This window comes from Elgaria multicarinata, chromosome 6 (assembly GCF_023053635.1).
Source record: "Elgaria multicarinata webbii isolate HBS135686 ecotype San Diego chromosome 6, rElgMul1.1.pri, whole genome shotgun sequence".
NCBI lineage: Eukaryota > Metazoa > Chordata > Lepidosauria > Squamata > Anguidae > Elgaria > Elgaria multicarinata.
The window spans coordinates 90,213,918-90,237,420 of record NC_086176.1 but is presented as its reverse complement, the minus strand read 5'-3'; the positions used below and the strand labels follow the sequence as shown (position 1 = coordinate 90,237,420).

General features: G+C 43.8%; 1 protein-coding gene across 5 annotated transcripts in view; it reads right to left on the bottom strand.

Annotated features, from left to right (window-relative positions):
* Positions 1-23,503, bottom strand: part of ERCC8 (ERCC excision repair 8, CSA ubiquitin ligase complex subunit) — a 65,798-nt gene that overhangs the window by 21,912 nt on the left and 20,383 nt on the right. For all 5 annotated transcript variants that reach the window (XM_063128038.1, XM_063128039.1, XM_063128043.1 and 2 more), the window contains one exon: positions 18,329-18,453. In XM_063128038.1, coding sequence (XP_062984108.1) covers positions 18,329-18,453 — 125 coding nt within the window. The remainder of the gene's footprint in view (positions 1-18,328; positions 18,454-23,503) is intronic.

Here is a 23,503-nt window from a genome sequence, read left to right as displayed (position 1 = left end):
TCTAGTGTCCTAATCTATGTGATGTCCCATAAGCTTACTTTTGAGTAAAAAGTAAAGAATATAGTGATATCTTTAAAGTAACATTGCGTTTGATCCTCAGGGAATTTGAGCAGGGGGATGGAGTGCACAGGTAGGGAAATACAAGAATCAGGGCCTAACACTACCTTCGTGAAAGCAGAAATGCAGCACAGGTGACCTGATCTCTGATCTTCCTTTCCCCATGGTAGGGGAAACATGGGGATTGGGGCCCACATGCTGACTTTTTGAAGGCAGAAAAACAGTGTGAGGACCCCAATCTTTGCTGTTCTTTTCTGTGTGGTAGGAAAAGGATGTGCAAGGATTGGGGTCCTCACACTAGGGGCATTCACAGCTCACACTAAACATGGGTTCACATTTTTGGTGGACTCATTAAGACGGCTCTAGGAATCTAACCCTATTCAGAAGTTGCACGTGTAAGCAGTACGTGCAAGAAGGGACAGTGGGAGTGAGTCCACTAGTTTTATTCCATTCCCTTGATGGTCTTGTTGCCCCCCTCTGTATAGAGAGCCTCCTTTATCCGTGGAGTTAAGGCTATCTCATGTTGGCTCAAACTCCACAAAATCAGGATATTGGAAGCCAAGGCTGATGCCTTAACTGACATGACCCTTGATTAGTAATGAAGTGGTGCAATATCATAAACTGTAATTGCTAGGGATGTGCTCCGCTCCGATTAGAATAGGAGAATCAGAAGCGAATTGGCCTGCTCCGCCTTGCCCAGAGGCGGAGTAGAAGCGGACCATGGACCCTTAGAAGCATGGCGAAGAGAAGTGGCCATAGGAGAAGCGCTTCTCTTTTCGCGGAGCGATCTGCCCGCCATTTTGGATAATTTCGCCCATAGGATTGCATTGCGGAAAAGAACAGGGGATAACTGTGTTGTTTTTAAAGCTATGTTTCTGAAAGTTCGTGTGCTTAGAGAGTCGTGGCTGGGGGTCATTTTGAGCCTACTCTCAAGCACTCTGCGTGGTGCGGTTTGCTTGCTATATTTTTTTTTAAAATCGGGTAAAAAAAGCAGGAGAGGGTAAGCGGCATTGTTTTTTTTTAGCGATGACAGGCACATTCAACTCCCAATCCTGATGAGAATTGATGACCTCATGAAGCATCCTCCAATCCCAGCGTTGGAGGGGGGACTAAGGCAGAGCCACCCTGAGAGCGTTCTCCTTTCTGTCTCTTTGTGGGTTGGCGTTTGTGGAGAGAGGAGTTCGTTTAGGTGCTGCTGCTGTGTTTGGAGTTGGAGGAGATTAGATTAGGATTTAGCTTGGGTTGCGTGTGTGTTTGTTTGCTTGTTTCTGACTTTTTGCTTAGTTTGCTCTGTGTTTTTCCCTTACTTTGATTTAATATAAACTTTATTTTTAAATTTTGGAGTGGTTGGTTGGTTGGTTCCCCGCCTTCCCCCTCTTAAAGCCTGACTGTGTTTCATCTTCCTTCTTTCTTCTATATAAAAAAAATACAAAAAAATACCAAAAAAAAAAAAATTCTCTATTTCTTCTCTCTCTCTCTCGCTGTGTGTGTGTTACTTGGACTGTGTGTGTGACTGTGTGTTATTGTGTGAGTGTGCTGTGTGCACTGCTTGTGAAGTGCAAAAAAGCCAATACAGTTTGAGCATTTCAAATCCTGTTTGGGCAAAGCATACACACTTGTCCCATTTCCTCAAATATATATTATTAGTAGTATTAGTAGTAGTATTATATTATTATCATCATGAGAAGAGGGAGCAGGCGCGAAGCCGGTCAAGCGGATCTTCTACTCTGGAGGAAAAACCCCAGCCACGGTCCGGTCGCTGCCACTTTCTGATTCAGGTCACGGTCTTCTCATTGTCTCCTCTCAGTTCTTTTCTCCTCATATCTGTTCCTTATGGCTCGTTCCAATCTTGTCTCTCCCAACTTAGTTCCTATCCGGTGTCTCCCCTCTTTTCAGCTGCCTTTTTCGTGTTCTTTATGGAACTGTCGCTCTGTTGCTTCTAAGGCCCCTGTCATCCAGGACTTGTTTATCTCTAGGTCTCTCCACCTCCTTGCTCTTACTGAGACCTGGCTTCCTGCCCATGATACTGCCATCTCTGCTGCTCTCTCTCTTGGAGGACTCTCTTTCTCTCACACTAGTCGCCCAGAGGGTCGGGGTGGTGGTGTGGGTCTTTTATTATCTAGTTTGTGCCAGTTCCAGCCTCTTTCCATTCCACCTTCACATTGCTTCTCCTCCTTTGAGGTACATGTGGTGAGGCTCTTCGCTCCACTGCGACTGCGGATTGCAGTTCTGTACCGCCCCCCAGGCTCGTCCTCAAAATTTATCTCTGATTTTGATTCGTGGCTGTCCTTTTTCCTCTCTGATAACTGTCCTACTCTTATCTTGGGTGATTTCAATATTCATGTGGATGACCCTCAAGATGCTGCAGCTCTACGATTTCGCTCATTATCTTCCTCTTATGATCTTAAGCTTTGGTCTGATGCACCCACACATTCCCTTGGACACTGTCTGGATCTTGTTCTCACTCGGAATTGCTCTGTGTTGGACTTTTCTACTGCTCACTTTCCGTTGTCAGATCATCACCTAGTTTCTTTCAATATTACTCATAATCCTCCTCCTTCACGTCCCGCTTCTCGCTCTTGTCGTGACTTGCAATCTATCAATTATGAGGCTTTTTCCCAGTCTCTAGCCTCCTCCCTTCCTTCTGTCTGTTCGGCTGTCTCCTTGGACTCAGCTGTCTCCTTCTTTAATTCCTCCTTATCTTCAACTCTTGATAATCTTGCTCCATCTACAACTCGGATAGTTCGCCCTTCTCAACCCCAACCGTGGCTCACCTCTTCCCTCCGCTACCTTCGCTCTTGTTCCCGGGCAGCTGAACGCCTTTGGCGTAAGACCAGGGACCGGGCAGACTTTGTCCATTACAAATTTGTACTCTCCTCTTTCTCTTCTGCCATCTCACTGGCCAAACAGCAGTACTACTCAACGCTGATCCAGTCAAATGCTAGGCATCCTCAGCGGCTCTTTGCATCCTTCAATTCTCTTCTGAAGCCTAATCCGCCATCTCTCCCCGCCTCTCTGTCTGCTAATAACTTTGCCTCTTTTTTCAATGCTAAAATCCAAACTATCCGCTCTGATCTGGCCAGCTCTGCTCCTCTTCCAGTTCCTGTTCCTCATTTGTCAGCTCCTCCTGCAAATTTCTCTGCGTTTCCTTCGGTCTCTGCGGATGAACTGTCTACAATACTGCGCTCTTCGAAGCCTTCCACTTGTTCTCGTGATCCAATTCCTTCTCGCGTCTTTATTAATCTTACTCCTGCTATCCTCCCTTCCTTGCTACATATTATTAATCTCTCTCTGTCCTCTGGTTCATTTCCTTCTGCTTTTAAACATGCTACAGTCTCTCCCATTCTCAAGAAACCTACTCTTGATAGGCTATCTCTGTCTAACTACCGACCTGTCTCTTTGTTGCCGTTTGTTTCAAAGATCCTGGAGCGGGCGGTCTACTCTCGCTGTCTTGACTTTCTTTCTAGTAACTCTGCTTTGGATCCATTTCAATCTGGATTCCGTCCTCTGCATTCCACCGAAACAGCCCTTACTAAGATCACCAATGATCTCCTTACTGCCAAGTCTAAAGGCCATTACTCCGTTCTTATTCTCCTTGATCTAACTGCAGCCTTTGACACGGTTGATCATGATCTTCTCTTAGATTCCCTTCATGACCTTGGATTTTGTGGCTCTGTCTATAACTGGTTTGCCTCCTATCTAGCGGGTCGCTCTTTCAGCGTGTTGACTAATGGCAGCTCGTCTTCCTCCTTTCCCCTTTCAGTAGGGGTTCCGCAAGGCTCGGTGCTTGGCCCGTTGTTGTTTTCCTTATACATGTTGCCCTTGGGCAAGCTTATTCAATCTCATGGCCTCCAATATCATCTGTACGCCGATGATACACAACTATATCTGTCATCTCCGGAACTTTCTCCTGATGTTCACGATCGTATCTCGGCATGTCTTTCAGATATCTCAGCTTGGCTGCTTCATCGTCGCTTGAAACTTAACATGGCAAAGACTGAATTGCTTGTTTTTCCTCCTAAACCTTCTCCTCATCTCTCATTCTCTCTTACTGTCAATGATGTTACGCTTACTCCGGTCAAGGAAGCTCGTAGCCTTGGCTTTATATTCGACTCCTCGCTCTCCTTTATTCCTCATATTGAGGCAGTAGCTAAATCTTGTCGATTTTTCCTGTATAATATTGCCAGGATTCGATCATTTTTGTCTGTCTCTTCTGCCAAAACGCTTGTTCATGCGCTGGTTATTTCACGGTTGGACTACTGCAACCTTCTTCTCTCTGGCCTTCCTTCTTCTCACATCAGTCCGTTGGTTTCTGTTCACCACTCTGCCGCAAAGATCATCTTCTTGGCTCGCCGCTCTGACCATGTTACTCCGCTTCTGAAATCTCTTCATTGGCTTCCAATTCACTACAGAATCCAATATAAACTTCTCCTGTTAACCTTCAAAGCTTTTCACGGTCTAGCTCCTTCCTATCTCTCCTCTCTCATCTCACACTATTGCCCCGCTCGTGCTCTTCGCTCCTCTGATGCCATGTTTCTCGCCTGCCCAAGGGCCTCTACTTCCCTTGCTCGGCTTCGTCCATTCTCTTCTGCTGCCCCTTACGCCTGGAACGCTCTTCCAGAACATTTGAGAACTACAAATTCAACCGCAGCTTTTAAAGCTCAACTAAAAACTTTTCTTTTTCCTAAAGCTTTTAAAACTTGATGTTGTGCAGACTTCTACTGTTACTTTCTACTGTTAGTTTTACCCTACCCTGTGCCTGCTTACCCTACCCTGTACCTGTTTGCATTCTCTTCCCCTCCTTATTGTTTTACTATGATTTTATTAGATTGTAAGCCTATGCGGCAGGGTCTTGCTATTTACTGTTTTACTCTGTACAGCACCATGTACACTGATGGTGCTATATAAATAAATAATAATAATAATAATAATAATAATAATAATAATAAGAGGGAGCAGGTGCACATCTGTGGCTAGGCGTGCTGAAAGCAGTGGTGGTCAAGGGAAGGCTCAGGCTGGCACCAGTAAGCAGGCCGCCTCTCCTGCTGTGAAAATCAAACGGGCAAGTCCATGGTGGGGCATCTGCCGGGACTGACTCCCCCATACTAGATCTATGGCATATCTCTGCCTGGCTCTCTGCCTGCCTGTCCTCCTCCTCTGTGACCGCCTCGCAGGGATGGTTTGCAATGCATGACTTACTGCTGGCTTTGAAACAAACCATCCTTGCCTCATTTCCTTATGCCCCCAGTAATGCCTGCTGCCTTCCTTCCTGCGTGCCTTCCCCCCGGGGTGCTGCTGTGGTGGGGCATCTGCCGGGACTGACTCCCCCATACTAGATCTATGGCGTATCTCTGCCTGGCTCTCTGCCCGCCTGTCCTCCTCCTCTGTGACCGCCTCGCAGGAATGGTTTGCAATGCATGACTTACTGCTGGCTTAGAAAGAAACCATCCTTGCCTCATTTCCTTGTGCCCCCAGAAATACTTGCTGCATGCCTGCCTTCCCCCCCTCCTCCCCTGCCCGCCTCGCAGGGATGGTTTGTGTGTGTCTTGCTTTGACTCAGGCGATAAGTCCTTCCTGTGCTCACTTAGACTTTTTGAAGTTCCAAATCAATTTTTCAAGTGTGGAAGAAGATTCATATAGGTTTATCTACTCCTCAATTCATGGCATGTTGGGATTTCCTTTGAAATGGCCCCAATGGGCTGTCTGCAGTTTTAAATCTCTGAGATACTGGGGTGTCCGATTTTCAAAAATTCCCCCAAAATCAGGGGAGGCTTGGATTGGCTTGAGTCTTGGCATGCGTGTGTATACATCCATGAGGTGTCATGGTGCCTAACTTGAGGTTTCTAACGTGAAAATTGATAGAGATATAGAAAGGGGTGTTTGAATTGGGGTTAGGGGTGATGCGTTGGAGGTTAAAGCACCCCCCCAAAAAAATCAGGGGATGATGGAATCTGCTTGAAACTTGCCATGAATGCGGATGTGCCTGCTTCCAAGTTTTTATCTGTCAAAATGTCGGAGAACAGTCCATGCTTGAAAATGGAGTGTCCGATTTTCAAAAATTTCCCCAAAATCAGGGGACGCTTGGATTGGCTTGAGTCTTGGCATGCGTGTGTATACGTCCATGAGGTGTCATGGTGCCGAACTTGAGGTTTCTAATGTTAAAATTGATGGAGATATAGAAAGGGGTGTTTAAATTGGGGTTAGGGGTGCTGCGTTGAAGGTTAAAGCCCCCCCCAAATCAGGGGATGATGGAATCTGCTTGAAACTTGCCATGAATGCGGATGTGCCTGCTTCCAAGTTTTTATCTGTCAAAATGTCAGAGAACAGTCCATGTCTGAAAATGGGGTGTCCGATTTTCAAAAATTCCCCAAAAATCAGGGGAGGCTTGGATTGGCTTGAGTCCTGGCATGCGTGTGTATACGTCCATGAGGTGTCTTGGTGCCAAACTTGAGGTTTCTAATGTGAAAATTGACGTAGTTCTAGCATGGGACTTGATTTGGGGTGAGTTAAAAGGTTAAAGCCCTGCCAAAAATCAGGGGATGATGGGATGTGCTTGAAACTTGCCATAAATGTGGATCTAGATGGCATCTGTGAGGGTGCCTACTTCCAAGTTTTTATCTGTCAAAATGTCGGAGAACAGTCCATGTCTGATAATGGGGTGTCCGATTTTCCAAAAATCCCCAAAAATCAGGGGAGGCTTGGATTGGCTTGAGTCTTGGCATGCGTGTGTATACGTGCATGAGGTGTCATGGTGCCGAATTTGAGGTTTCTAACTTTAACAGAAAAAAAGTTGCAGACTTTTTTGGATTTCAATGCAAGCCTATGGGGGGAAAAGAGGAGCTCCGATCCGGATCCGGAGCTTCGCAGCGTAGCGGACTATAGGCAGATCGGAGCGGACCCGATCCGGAAGTTGCGGATCTGGAAGAGAAGTGGATCGGGGGGGGGGTCCGTGCACACCCCTAGTAATTGCTAACAAGCAACAAATAGTCACAGCTCAACTCACAGAAGGATTCCTCTAGTGACACAGTAAAGCTGAGTTGATTCATAAGGCAAAGTAGAACCAGGTCAATGTGAGTCACCTTTGCTATTCGCATGCACTCCACCCTCCCCATCAGGTTGGAGCCCAAAAGACCAAATGATAGTGTGGGTTCATGTAGGGTAAGCTGTAAGCAAGCACCATTTATGACATTGCTCACCTTAATCACTGATCAGAGCAGGTTTCTGAAGGTATCGGCAGCAGCCTTAGGATTCAAGTCAGACTCCCACCAACTGACATACTGGAGGCTCTCACAGAACAATGTCTCTTGGTGGTGGCCCCCAAAGTAGTTGTAATTTTATTAGTATTGTATTTTTCTTTTAACTGTAACCTGCTTAGGGAACAACGGTCGAAAAGCAGGCCGTACAGTTGAGAAATAAATGAATAAACCGCAAATAACAGAATGTCAAACAGGAGGGCTGTGAAAAGTGTTCTCCTGCCATAAGAGTATCCTGTGTATACAGCCCTATATTTTTGTATTTTTATATTGTATTTTATATTATGCTTTTATACTGTTTGTTTTATATTTTGAATGGTTTTTATGGTTTTAATTTTTGTAAACCACCCAGAGAGCTTTGGCTATTGGGCAGTATAAAAATGCAATAAATAAATAAATAAAATTTCCTGGCTTTGCAGAACTTGAGCCAACATGAGATGGCCATAACTCTGGCCTTAAACCAGCAGGGATTGTATATCTGTCTGTCTGTCTGTCTGTCTGTCTGTCTATCTATCTATCTATCTATCTATCTTTTCCAGGTTCACACTGACAAGCTATTTCTAACCATCTTCAGAGATGGAAGGGGGAGCTGCCCATAGACATTAATGGAGAAAGCAAAGAATTTAACAAAGCTGGAACTGGGAACAAGAGTGTCTGACTCTTTAGTTAAAAGCAGAACGGAGTGGGAGAAAGGCATAATGATCCATGCGATAAGCAGAACCTCTCCTAATAATTATGTTGACAGAGATGGAAAAGACTCCTTATCTTGAGATCAAAGATAGTATTGTGCAACTGCTACCAATGCCAACATATATCTGAATAATAAACCTAGATAGTAAACAAAACTTCATGTAAAGGTCTGTCAACATTTCAAGCAGAACTATAGTAAGGGAGGCAGTGGTGGTGAAAATGTGAACAAAAGGAACCCAAAAGGCGACCACCGTAGAAACAAAATAAACCCAAAGAATTAAATCGTCATTCAAAAATTATACACACTGCTGTCTGCCAGCTGAGAAACGGAAAACAATGTGACGAAGCGAAATACGGTTTACTGATTTTGGTATGTATGTAAGGTCTTAATTTTGTGTTGACTTCCTGGAATGTTAAAGAAGTATAATGTTGTGCAATGGCACAGCCATTTGCCTATTTAGGAAATATATAGCTAATTAGCTTTTTGTATACTGTGTAGATATAATACCGGAAGATGGTCTCACCTTGAAAAACTTAATAAAGAGAGATTGCGTGAACTTTCCACTGCCTGTTGGCGGTAAGTTGTTTGAATAAAGCAATTCACGGTGTTCTTATCTTGTGAACCAGCCAAAAGAATAAGAAGTAAATGAGAGTTGTTACTGTGGAGTAACTCTAATCAAATGTGTTTACTTTAGAATTGTTGTTTTTTACAGAGTACTAAGACCGACGTTTTTGAAGAAGATACTTTGAAACAAGGAATAACATGAACCTTGTTGACTGAATTTGGTCTTAAGATACTGTTGATGTGATTAGATGGAAGTGTTTGATGCCTATGGGTCAGATTTTTTGCAATGATTGTTTAAATTTGGTTTGAAATGATTGTTAAGTACAATTGAATGCTATTGATATGTACTGAAATGCTACACTGATGTGATAGTTGATTGTTGTAGACTTGTACTAGTATTGGATTGTAAATAGTTAATCTAGTAAAAACAAGTGTGTATAATTTTTGAATGACGATTTAATTCATTGGGTTTATTTTGTTTCTACGGTGGTCGCCTTTTGGGTTCCTTTTGTTAACATTTCAAGCATAGCCTAGAACACCATGAAAAGTTTTGCTGTGGCCTACATAAAGACTGGCTAGATTGGTGATCTGAAAACCCTGCACTCCCTTCCACTCAACGAAGAAGACTGTTCTTTAAGAAAGCTCACACTACAATAAACATATTAATCATAGAATCATAGAATAGCAGAGTTGGAAGGGGCCTTACATATTAGAATGTAAGCCTATGCGGCAGGGTCTTGCTATTTATTGTTTTACTCTGTACAGCACCATGTACATTGATGGTGCTATATAAATAAATAATAATAATAATAATAATAATAATAATAATAATAATAATAATAACAATAACCCCCTGCTCAATGCAGGAATCCACCCTAAAGCATACCTAACAGATGGTTGTCCCGCTGCCTCTTGAATGCCTCTAGTGTGGGAGAGCCCACAACAATCTTAAGAGCCACAAGTCTCTTAAGTTGCTTCTACAGCAACTCAACTAGAATTAGAAAACCTGATATTACAACTGTTAGCAAGCTTGGAGATGCCCAGGAACAAGAATAAAAGCAGGTATATCTACCCTCGCCCCCACAAACTCCTTTTCCAAGTCTGAAGTAACACAAAGAGACCCAGCAGGGAGAAAAGGGAGGGTTGGCAAAGGGAAACAATGAGTAATTTGCCTCCTAGCTATACACAGCAGGCTCTGCATTGCAGGGTTTTTTTACATGCAAAAGCGCTACTGATCAGTTTACTAGACTGGTTTTGCATTTATTGGCATGAAGTCTTTGAGGTTTTATTTTGATATTTCACAACTGCACAATGTAAAACGATTTGACATATATATTCACAAAAGCAAGCAAAGACGCAAAATCTCTTGCAAACTCCATACACCCATTCACAACAGAACTCTGCTGATGGCGCGGGGGGGGGGGGGGGGGGCTAAAATGCAACAATTCTTCCACAATTTGTTTACTACTAGTAGTAAGTAGCATAGCATTGGCTTGGACAGCTTAGTAAGGTCGAATATTTTACCACCATCTAAAGAGCTTGGACCAAAGAACATGTAAGAGATAATCTTGCAACCCGTCTCCATTTATCCACTGAGAAAGCCATTTTGAGAAAGGAAATTCTAGAAAGGATGGAAGAAATACAAACTGAAAGAATCAATGAAGTACAGTTCCCTTAATTATCAACTATGAATCAAGGAATCTATATATGCAACAGAATGAGGTGGGAATTTAAGGGATAGGCATTCTAGATTCTAAAATCGGGGCCTGCTCCTGCTGGACTCTCCCCCCCCCCCCACAGGGCAAACTGCCATCTTGGCCCTGTGGGGAAGAAGAAGGACCGAGGGGACAGGAGCAGGCAGAAGTAACATCGGGGCCTGCTCATGCTGGACTCTTCCCCCCACACACAGGGCAAACTGCCATCTTGGCCCTGTGGGGAAGAAGAAGGACCGAGGGGACAGGAGCAGGCAGAAGTAACATCGGGGCCTGCTCCTGCTGGACTCTTCCCCCCCCCACAGGGCAAACTGCCATCTTGGCCCTGTGGGGAAGAAGAAGGACCGAGGGGACAGGAGCAGGCAGAAGTAACATCGGGGCCTGCTCTTGCTGGACTCTTCCCCCCCCCACAGGGCAAACTGCCATCTTGGCCCTGTGGGGAAGAAGAAGGACCGAGGGGACAGGAGCAGGCAGAAGTAACATCGGGGCCTGCTCCTGCTGGACTCTTCCCCCCCCCCCCCCCACAGGGCAAACTGCCATCTTGGCCCTGTGGGGAAGAAGAAGGACCGAGGGGACAGGAGCAGGCAAAAGTAACATCGGGGCCTGCTCCTGCTGGACTCTCTCTCTCTCTTTCTCTCTCCTCCCTCCCTCCCTCCTTGACTCCTTTTCCTTGTGTGTCATGTCTTTATTAGACTGTAAGCCTGAGGGCAGGGACTGTCTTTTTTCCTAAGTGTAAGCCGCTCTGAGAGCCTTTCTTGGCTGAGGAGCGGGGTATAAGTATGATAAATAAAATAAATAAATAAAATGGACTGTACCACTCCAAATGGCATATTTTCAAAAGCATCTTTATACAAAAAACCCTCTGAGTGGAAAACTAGCATTACATTCTAGTTCATAACATTGCCCATTGTGTTCGTTTTCAACCAGCAATGAAGTTTTAACATCGGGGAGCATTTAAAAAATGATATGGTGTAGCCCAAAATGATGCAGTCCATTCTGCCATGGCCTTCCCCAAACTGGTTTTCTCCAAAAGTTTTGGACAATTCCCACCGTCACTTACTATTGGCCTTGCTGGATGATGGAAGCTGTTGCCCAAAACATCTGGAGAGACCCATGTTTGTGAAGGCTTTCTAAAACTTGATTTTCCTGCAAGTGTCAACCAGGCTTTTAACAACAGAGCTCTCTCTGTTCACCAAATGTGACACTGCACAAGAGACAGCAATCATAGAATCATAGAATAGCAGAGTTGGAAGGGGCCTACAAGGCCATCGAGTCCAACCCTCTACTCAATGCAGGAATCCACCCTAAAGCATCCCTGACAGATGGTTGTCCAGCTGCCTCTTGAAGGCCTCTAGTGTGGGAGAGCCCACAACCTCCCTAGGTAACTGATTCCATTGTCGCACTGCTCTAACAGTCAGGAAGTTTTTCCTGATGTCCAGCTGGAATCTGGCTTCCTGTAACTTGAGCCCGTTATTCCGTGTCCTGCACTCTGGGAGCATCGAGAAGAGATCCTGGCCCTCCTCTGTGTGACAACCTTTTAAGTATTTGAGGAGTGCTATCATGTCTCCCTCAATCTTCTCTTCTCCAGGCTAAACATGCCCAGTTCTTTCAGTCTCTCTTCATAGGGCTTTGTTTCCAGACCCGTGATCATCCTGGTTGCCCTCCTCTGAACACGCTCCAGCTTGTCTGCGTCCTTCTTGAATTGTGGAGCCCAGAACTGGACGCAATATTCTAGATGAGGCCTAACCAGGGCCGAATAGAGAGGAACCAGTACCTCACATGATTTGGAAGCTATACTTCTATTAATGCACCCCAAAATAGCATTTGCCTTTCTTGCAGCCATATCACACTGTTGGCTCATATTCAGCTTGTGATATACAACAATTCCAAGATCCTTCTCGTTTGTAGTATTGCTGAGCCAAGTATCCCCCATCTTGTAACTGTGCATTTGGTTTCTATTTCCTAAATGTAGAACTTGGCATTTATCCCTATTAAATTTCATTCTGTTGTTTTCAGCCCAGCACTCCAGCCTATCAAGATCACTTTGAAGTTTGTTTCTGTCTTCCAGGGTATTAGCTATCCCACCCAATTTTGTGTCTTCTGCAAATTTGATAAGCGTTCCCTGCACCTCCTCATCCAAATCATTAATAAAAATGTTGAAGAGCATTGGGCCCAGGACTGAGCCCTGCGGTAATCTATGTTTACAAAGAATAGAGAACATGAAATGGGAAATGAAGGAATGAAACTCTGAACTTCTCACTAAGCTCCTGCCCTAAATTCAATTGCTCCATGGACTATTTGTGTTTGAATTTCAAAGCAACAAATGAATATGAAGCTCTCTTATACTGAGAGGCATTGGTACATCTAGTTCAGTACTATCTACACCAGTCTTGCCCAACATGGTGTTGGACTGCAACTCCCATCATTCTCAACCAGCATGACCAATATATCTGGAGGGCACCAGGTTGAGACGGTTAATCTACACTGATTGGTAATGTTTCTCTAGGCAGGGTTTCGGACAGGGGTCTTTCCCAGGACGGCTACATAGAGATATTAGGAACTGAACCTGGGACTTTCTGCATCCCCCTCAACAAGCTTTATTTAGTTACACTATTTATATTTCTCCTTTCTGTTCATCAGGATTCCCAAGATAGCTTAGCAATTATACAGAGCATGCAAGTAAAATAAATTAATGTCAAGTTATAAGCAACATGTCTGTACAAGTTAGGTAACAAGTGATTTTTCAAGAGCGGCTGAGAATATTATTTTGAACATCTACTGTTGAATGTGTGACAGTAAAAAACAACCACCCTGTTTACAACTTACTAGGTGTAGGCATGGGAAAAGCTCAACTAGGTTGCAAAATTCTGTACCTTATCACCGAATGTAATTACAAATGAATACAGCAGTGTGCGTAATTCATATTCCGTTAATTATATGAGTAAGTGTAGCATTTGCTGTGTCAAAGACATGGTGCCCTTCTAGTAGGGTGACCATATGAAAAGGAGGACAGGGCTCTTATATCTTTAACAGTTGTGTAGAAAGGGGAACTTCAGCACGTGTGATTTGCATGCATGCAGCACCTGGTGAAATTCCCTCTTCATCACAGCCATAAAAGTTCTAGGAGCCCTGTCCTCTTTTGTATCTGGTCACTCTAGAATAGCTCCTGCAGCTTTAACTGTTGTGATAAAGAGGGAATTTCACCAGGTTCTGCATGCATACAAATGACACCTGCTGAAATTCCCTTTTCTATACAACGATTAAAGATACAGGAGCCCTGTCCTCCTTTTCATATGGTCATCCTACCTTCTAGTAAATAATATATTAGAGAGAGAGCAATCCTATGCCCCCTAGATGGCGTCTGGGGTGCATGGGATAGGATTGCTCGATTTCTGGGATCTGAGGTTGGAACCAGGGCTCCCCACCCCAGCACCGGCTACATATCCATGCTCAGAAACGGAGCACAGACACAAGGTAAAGGGGGAGGTCCTGGGAGTGGGGAGGGGAGGATACAGGAGAAGCTGAGTTACGCAGTTTCCTATGCATGCCCCAGCCTCCTTCTCTCCTGCTCAGAAGCACGGAAGATGGGAGAAATCATCCATCCAGCAAAACTGCAGGGCCAGGGCGGGGGGGGGGGGGGGGGCGGAGGCAGATCAAAGAGGTGAGGATTGCCTCTATGCTCCAGCTGCCCTGCACTGGAAACCCAGCAGCCTCCAACTTCAGAGTCTGCCAACTATCTCCATAGGATTGTGCCCTTAGATTGACAACAGTACATTGGGCAAGGGGCAGAGAATTTATTTATTTATTTATTACATTTTTATACCGCCCAATAGCCAAAGCTCTCTCATTTATACAGCCACACAAAACCTCTACAATAATGTTGCCACTTCCTTAAAAACAAATAAGCTTTCACTGAATTTATGTTTGTGGATTTGAAATCTTTCACTTAAAATAAATAGCATGCTGTTGGCTTTTACTACTACAGCTACTGTTGTGCTGTTGCCTCTGTAGCTGATTGAGTACATCATCATGACTACGTTATTAAGCACATCAGCAGCATAACACAGAAGGAGCCAACTATACCTCATACCAGATGTATTTCTTTTTTCATCTTCCCTTTCTTTGTTCCTGGTGTGTCGTATCTTTTTAGACTGTAAACCTGTGGGCAGGGACTGACTTGTTTTAATGGATTCATGTAACCCACACCAGGAGTCTTCATGTAAATAAATAAATATTTATTTATCAATAAGGGCAGTTCACACTAGCGAGTGCCAACACTAGCGTGAACTGCCCTTAAGTATCACTAAAAAGCTGGACGTCCACATACAAAACCTCCTACTCACATGTTGCTTGTTGGTCTACTTTTGCAGCACATTTGAAAAATAGTGTCTCTCTAGCTAAAACCAGCCTAATAGCAGCAAGCCTCAAGAAGTGGCTCAATTAGCTTTACAGCATAAATTCAGGGCCTGAACGAAGAATTCTAAGGCTTTGCTTCCGAGACCAGGACTAAGTTGGAAAGTAAGGCTCATATATATATATATATATATATATATATATATATATATATATATATATATGTGTGTGTATTATTTAATACTGACTTGAATGCTTATTCTTTCTGGCTCTGATTTCAAGTGCCACAGGGTATCCTTGAAGAAATCCAGATACACAGCCACAACTAGTATGCCTGTAGTATCCCAATCCAGTGGAGCTCCACATTGTTGCACAAAGAGCTGCTAGTACAAGAACACTGTTTATCTTCATCTCAATATATCAAGATTTTCACATCATTTTGTTTGCTTTATAACTCAGATCACACCACAACTTAAGATTTATGGATATTTCTCCTGTGTTTTTTAATGGCACTGGCCAAAATCCAAGGGGTGATTTACACATGATTAAGGGGATACGTGCATAGACAGAAGTGCTCGAGGTCTGCTTAGGAAATTCTTCGACTCCCAAAGAAACAAGCTGTGGCTCAATTTTAAAAAGCTGTTTCTCTTTTGTGCCAGGAGTATTTGCCCTGGGGCAAAATACTCATCTATATGCATTTATACACTCATCCATAAATGTTATATGCATTTTCTCCAACTAAAATCTAGCATGAATACATACAATGTGTAAGTGGAAGCAAATTTTTAAGTTGGGGTGTGGAACGCATGGCCCTTCAGATGTCTAGACTGCAATTCCCGTCAGCCCTAATCATGGCCTTAAAACATGCCATGGGTTTCAGGGTGGTTTGTAAACCATCCCAAACAACCGCCTTTGCAAGGTTTGGACATCATGCCAACCTGCACCTGGTGTCATAATTATACTAATAAGGCAGCTCTCGACCAACGTGGGCAGGGAGGGAACTCCTGCCATAATTGTGTGAACCCATCCACTGTGTTTTTCAATCTCAAATATTAAGCTAGAATCAATAATTCCTGTACAAGTTGTAAGCTTTACTATCTTTTGCTTCACTCTCTTAATATTAGATCTTGGAAATATTGATTTATTTTATTTTCGAATATTTAAATAACATTTCTCTTTTAAAAATCCTGAAGCAGTTTGCAACAAAGTATAAAACAATTGATCATTATATAAGTATGGCAACATTAGCTAAATTAATGGTTTGGGAAAGTCATGGTAAACAAATCTGTCTTTAAAAATCATCAGAAGCGCATGATCATTGATGCCTGACGAATTGTAGAGGGTACGTCATTCTAATGGGATGCTGCCACCCCAAAGAAGGCCCACTGCCATGTTACTGTCAGATGCGACTCTGCAGGATGTGGCATAGACAATAAAAGGTCCCCTGAAGAGCACAGCGTATAGGGGGAGACAATCGTTCAGGTAACCTTGTCAAACGTTGTGTAGGGCTCTTTTAGCACCAGTGTTATGTACGCATGACAAGGCACGCCATTCAACAGCCTTGCTGCAGTATTCTACACTAGCTGCATCTTCCGAACCAATATAATGTCACAATGATAATCATCTCATTCTATTAAAAAATAGCACTGTAATGTCAATGATATTTAAATCTTTCCATAGGAACAAGGGATTCATAAAATCAAAGAATAGTAGAGTTGAAAAGGGGCCTATAAGGCCAATGAGACCAACCCCCTGCTAAATGTGTAGGAATCCACCCTAAAGCATCCCTGACAGATGGCTGTCCAGCTGCCTCTTGAATGTCTCTAGTGTGGGAGAGGCCACAACCTCCCTAGGTAACTGATTCCATTGTTGTACTGCTCTAACAGTCAGGACGTTTTTCCTGATATCCAGCCGGAATCTGGCTTCCTTTAACTTGAGCCCGTTATTCCGTGTCCTGCACTCTGGGAGGATTGAGAAGAGATCCTGGCCCTCCTCTGTGTGACAACCTTTCAATATTTGAAGAGTGCTATCATGTCTCCTCTCAATCTGCTCTTCTAAAGGCTAAATATGCCCAGTTCTTTCAGTCTCTCCTCATAGGGCTGTTTCCAGACCCCTGATCAACCTTGTTGCCCCACTCTGAACATGCTCCAGCTTCTCTGCATCCTTCTTGAAGTGTGGTGCCCAGAACTGGACACAATACTCAAGATGAGGCCTAACCAAGGCTGAATAGAGGGGAACCAGTACCTCATGCGATTTGGGAACTATACTTCTATTAATGCAGCCCAAAATAGCATTTTCATTTTTGGCAGCCACATCACACTGTTGCCTCATATTCATCTTGTGATCTGCAACAATGCCAAGATCCTTCTTGTTTGCAGTATTGCCGAGCCAAGTATCCCCCATCTTGTAACTCTGCAATTGGTTTCTTTTTCCTAGGTGTAGAACTTGGCATTTATCCCTATTAAATTTCATTCTGTTCTTTTCAGCCCAGCACTCCAGCCTATCAAGATCACTTTGAAGTTTGCTTCTGTCTTCCAGGGTATTACCTATCTCAACCAATTTTGTATCATCTGCAAATTTGAAAAGTATTCCCTGCACCTCCCTGCACCTGGCTGAGATATGATGAAAGAGGCAGAAAGAGATGAGACCTCAAAAAGGTGTCTTCAGACAGATATTGACTTGATCACATAGGTGTACCTTAGAAAGGTGTCTTCAACCAAAAGCCATTGTGGTTTTCAGTATTTTACGTTATTAAATAGTTTCTGGAATCATTCTTTTGTTCATTGGTGGTCCCCCATCTTCCCTTTCCCCTTTGAAATATATTGGACCCATTATCAAAGCTTTACACTGATGGTGCTATATAAATAAATAAATAATAATAATAATATTAGTCTGTACTAGAACTTCATTTGGAGCTGAATTCAAACTGGATGCACATATTTTTTATTTTTAAAAAACGGTTATATTTTAACTCCCTGTTAAATATATTCACTTAAAGAAATAAACCAGGATTTTTAAATAAGCTGCGCAGGTCAGATTCCTAGGACTATATTTAATTTAGCTAGTTCTTTGGTTGCAATTCTGTCTATTAAAAAGGAATGTGTTGGATCTCACATGACTGACTGTCAGAACAATAAAGGAGAATAAGGTTTAATACCTGTGGCACATATGAATGAGTAGTTTTGCTTTGTTCTTCTGGCAATATTTTTGACATCAGAGCTATTTTTGTTAATATGGTCTGACTGAAATACTTGGGCTCCTCTAATTGATAAATATTGTGTGTGTGTGTGTGTTATGCGTGCGCACTTTGGCTTTTTTCTCTTGATAGTCATGTTCATAATGCGATACAGCTTTTATCATTGTATAATATAGCAGATATAGAGAGAGGAGCGAATAATGTTAGCCTTAATTAGTCTCAAATATATTTTGAACAATGTATTCCCTTTTTGTTGTATTGCCAAATGATCAGCGTTGGCCTTTGGCTAAGCAATAAAGATTTCATTTCAATAAGCTTTGCAGCATGATCTAGATCACTGGTTGACCAGTGGCTGAAATGGAACCACCTAATAATCTTTTAACATCTTACCAGTAGTTTTAGGTTTATTCTGTATTGGCCACAGGCCACAACAGAAAAGAAAATGTGCATACAGACAAATTCCACATAGCGACTAAAAACAACAACAATAACAACATCTTACCAGTGTGTTCTCTCCGCTGGAACTGTTCCAGAGTCTCATGCGGTCATCTGTACCGACTGTCAGAAGATGAAGTCCATCATTTGTAAAGCACAATCCATTAACTCTTCCATTATGGGCAGTATTTACTGTCAAGAAAATAAGAACAGCTTTAGTCCTTATAGAAATCAACGCGGCAAAATTTAAAACACAACTTAGCAAAAAATTCATTCCTATACTGTGAAAAATTGCAGTTTGAAAAAAAGATACAAAATTGTATTTTAATATGTAGCAATATTTATTAGAGATATGCACTCTGCCCCAGTACTATCTGGTAACCACGAACATCCACAGAGCACTCGATCTTCCAGAACAGAAGATGGCTAATTTGAATCCTAGGAAAGAGATGTACTATGAAGATTGGTTTGTTTGTACAGAGTGTAGATTTACAGCAGGATTCTAATGATTCTAGTTTTCTTTGGGGGCAGGGAGAGGCCAAAAGGTTTAATCAAGCCAAAGTTAATCCCTTTAAAGCTTCCCTGGTTTCAGTGGGAAGGAGTTAAAACACACCCTAAATTTTCACACTGAAATCAAATGTTTAAATGCTTGTCAGAATCATACAGTTTCTAGAGCTCATGATTACAGAGCTTAAGGCTTTAAACTATGGGTTGAGAACCTTTTTTCTGTCAACAGCTACATTCCCTCGGGGGTAATCTGACATTCCCTCGGGGGTAATCTGATAGTAAGCAGGACCGAAGCCAGCGGTAGGAAGTTCCAGAGCCAAAAGTGGCTTTTCTTCCTCTCTTTCGGCCACCCCGTCTCTCTCTCTCTCCTCCCTCCGTCCAGTGGGCTGCTGGGAGATGAACAAATCGCTTGACATTTGAACTGATTGCTTGCAGAGACCTTTTGAAATAAGGTGAAGGGCAGAAGTCCGAGAGTTGCCCGCAGATCTTAAAAGATCCTATAAAACGCTCCATGTAATCTTCAGTGCCAACAACTGCTGAAGCTGGTAAAAGGCACTCCGAGCTGCCATGGCCATTTGGGCCTCCAAGCGAAAGATGGATCTAAGAGTACCCCCAAACTATTATTATATTATTATTATATTTATTTGTATCCCTCCTTTCGCCCAATACTGGGCCTCAAGGTGGCCTTACAACATATACATTTTAAACCTAGGAAAAGAAATGTACAAAAATAAAATAAAAATTACAATATTAAAACATAAACAATTTTACAAGTCCTTAACATAGATGGAGGATCAGATTATACTCCAAAGGCCTGCTGGAACAAACAAGTTTTCGCCTGTTTCCGAAAGCCCCTCAAGGAGGGAGTCAGTCTAGCTTCCCCGGGAAGAGAGTTCCAAAGCACTGGAGCAGCCACCGAGAAGGCCCTCTCCCATGTTCCCACCAAGTGCGCCCATGAAGATGGTGGGACTGAAAGAAGTGCTTCTCCAGAAGATCTCAAAGCACGGGCAGGCTCATAAGAGAGAATACAGTCTTTCAGATAACCTGGATCTGAGCTATATAGGGCTTTATAGGTCATAAATGCAGGTTGCTTACCTGTAACTGTAGTTCTTCGAGTGGTCATCTATGCATTCACACATATGGGCTCTGCGCCCACGCGGAGACCTGAACCGGAACCTCAAATAGCTAAATATAACGTTTTAGGTGGGAACCATCCCCCAGTGCTACTGCGCATGTGCACACGGTTCCCGCCTATACCTCAGTTTACAGGAGTCCAACATTGTGGCCCCATAAACTATGTATAAAAAATAATACAATATAATTCAGAGAAAGTATCCAGATACACCACCAAGAGGGTATGGTGAGTGGGTTGTGTGAATGCATAGATGACCACTCGAAGAACTACAATTACAGGTAAGCAACCTGCATTTCTCCTTCGTGGTCTCTATGCATCACACATATGGGCGATTAGCAAGCTGACCTACCTGGAGGTGGGTTGGTGTGTCTTAGTATTTCAGAGAGGACCGCTCTTCCAAACGAACAATCCTGCCTTGCACGGACATCAAGGTTATAATGTCTGATAAACGTGGATGGAGTTGACCATGTTGCTGCTTTGCATAAATCTTGTAGAGGAATACCTCTACGAAAAGCCACAGAAGTTGCCACAGCTCTAGTCGAATGTGCTGTCACAGTGTCTGATAACTGCATGCTTGATAAAGAGTAAGCTATCTCAATAGTCTGAGTTATCCAGTGCGATAGGCGCTGACAGGATATAGGGAGACCCTTACGGGGTTCGCCATAGCAAACAAAAAGTTTCTTTGTTTTCCTAAAGTTTTCAGTCCGTGCCTTATAGAAAGCAAGAGCTCTTCTCAAATCCAACAGATGTAACGTATAATCCACTGGAGGTGTAGGATTAGGGAAGAAAGCAGGTAGCACAATATCCTGCGAGGTGTGAAAAGCCGACCCTACTTTAGGGAGGAAGGCTATGTCAGTACAGAGTACAACCTTATCTCTATGAAAAGTTAGGTAAGGTGGATCAACTCTTAAAGCCCTAAGCTCACTTGCACGTCTTGCAGAAGTTACTGCTACAAGGAACGCGACTTTAAAGGACAGCAGTCTTAGGTCGGTAGTGGCCAATGGCTCGAACGGTTTCCTTGTCAGAGCATGCAGTACTACCAACAGGCTCCAAGCCGGAACTATGTGTCTAGTAAAAAGTCTTCGTTACCGAGTGATTCGCTTCCTTTGCAACTGTTGTTGCTGCTGCCTAGGTTGCTTATCATATTGCAAGCACTGTTGTTGGGTGAATGGTTGTCTGGACCATCGTCTTTGTCTATACTGAGTGGTTGGCGCCGAGAAACCCATTCTTTTCGCTGTTGTGCGAGCCTTGTGGATGGAATCCATTGCCTCGTCTGTTTTGGAATTGAACAGGCCTTCGCCATCGAAGGGTAAATTCTCAATGCGTGTTCTAGTCTCATGGCTCAATCTTGCAGACCTGAGCCACGCATGTCTCCGTAAGGCTATAGAGCCCATCATGGCTTTAGAGTCACAGTTTGTCTGGTGTCTAGCAGTACTGAGTTGTTGTTTTGCAATGGCGGATGCTTCCGCTTGAAAGACTCTGGCTAGCTCCCTCTTATCATCAGGTAAGTAATCGCAGAGTGATCCGATTTTCTCCCAGAGAAAAACCTGGTAACGCGCCATAGTTGCCTGATAGGTGGCAGCCCGTAATCCCAGGGAAGTGGATGCATAATTTTTTCGGCCCAGGAAGTCTAATTTCCTTCCTTCTTTATCGACAGGTGCAGAGTGAATCTTTTGTGATTTCCCCTGCGAGGATTCCACGACAATTGAATTTGGCTTTGGGTGGTGAAAAAGAAATTCAGCCCCCTTTTCTTGGATGCGGTACATCGCCTCAAGTCGCTTAGAGGTTGGTGCCGTCGAGGAAGGTGCTTTCCAGGACATCTGTGCAGTCTGTAACAAGGTATGTGGGAATGGTATAGCCACCGGTGCATTGGTGTCGGTATGAAGTATGTCATAGATGGGGTCTTCTAGTCTCTCTGAGGGTTGGTGGGTTACGAGCCCTAATGATTGAGCTATTCTTAAGATGTGCTCAGAAAAATGTCCCATATCCTCGGATGGGTCTGGGTGACCTAGACCTGACTGGGGAAACCGTAGGCATATCTAGTTGTGATTGCCTATTGGGCTCAATAGCCGCTTGCTCACATGGAGGCACATCACGCTGTACCAATCTTGTCGGTGTCGAGTCCCTAATCTCGCCCTCTGAGATCGATTCCAAGGGTCTCGGTAGCGAGGTCGGTACCGATGCTGGGCGGCTCGATACCGTAGCGGCCGGTATCGAAGAGCTGCGCGGTGAGGAAAATTTGTTAGAGTCCTTTCTCTTTTTCTTCCTTTTCTGCAATTCTGCAGTCTTCGGGGTCCAGGCTTTTTTAGAAATCTTTTTAGCCACAGAGCTCACCAAAGAGCGTCCAGGCGTGAGGGGTATGTCCATCCTCTTTTCTGCCATGATCATTTCAGAGATGACAAACGTTTGTACGCCAGAGCTCTGGTCTTCATTAATACTCTGTTGTGTAAGAGTAATGGTCTTCTTTGGGATCGAAGGTTTCTCCATGACTTTTTGTTTAGGAGCATCGGTCGCCTTGAGGGCTTTTTCCCACAAGATGGCTCTCAGCCCATCAGCCCGGTTTTTGCGCGTCTGCTTTGTAAAAGACATGCAATGATGGCACGTTTCGACCTTATGGCCCTCGCCAAGGCAGATTATGCAAAGCGAGTGGCCGTCAGTCGGAGGGAGTTTAGCCCGGCAGCTAACACATTTCCTAAAAGGAGCTTTTACTGACATAGGCCCAACAGGCCCCAGAGACCCGCGGATCACCGCGAAAACGAAAGTAGGAAAATCTTAACTATCGTATATATCTATATCTATATCTATAGATAGATAGATATAGAAACAAGAGTAAGAAGCAAAGAAGAGAGATACTGAGAGAAAAGTAGTAATCTAAGGTAAGTATGAGAGGTTTTAAGGAAAAAATGCTAAGAGGTCGGTTTTCTCGGTCTAGACACAATGGCGGACGACGAAGAACTGAGGTATAGGCGGGAACTGCGTGCACATGTGTAGTAGCGCTGGGGGATGGTTCCCGCCTAAAACGTTATATTTAGCTATTTGAGGTTCCGGTTCAGGTCTCCGCGCGGGCGCAGAGCCCATATGTGTGATGCATAGAGATCACGAAGAAGAACCAGCACTTTGAATTGTGCCCAGAAACAGACTGGAAGCCAGTGGAGCTGTTTTAACAGGGGAGTTGTATGCTCCCTGTAACCAGCCCCGGTCAACAATTTGGCTGCAGCTCTTTGAACCAGCTGGAGTTTCCGAACACTCTTCAAAGGCAGCCCCACGTAGAGCGCGTTACAGTAATCCAATCAGGATGTAACTAAGGCATGTGTCACCATGGCCAGGTCCGACATCTCTAGGAACAGGCGCAGCTGGTGCATTAGCTTTAATTGTGCAAATGCACTCCTGGCCACCGCCGAAACCTGGGCATCCAGGCTCAGGGCTGAATCCAGAAGTACACCCAAGCTGCGGACCTATGTCTTCAGGGGGAGTGTAACCCCATCCAGCACAAGCTGAATCCCTATTCCCTGATCTGCCTTTCGACTGACCAGGAACACCTCTGTCTTATCTGGATTAAGCTTCAATTTGTTCGCCCTCATCCAATCCATTACTGCCAAC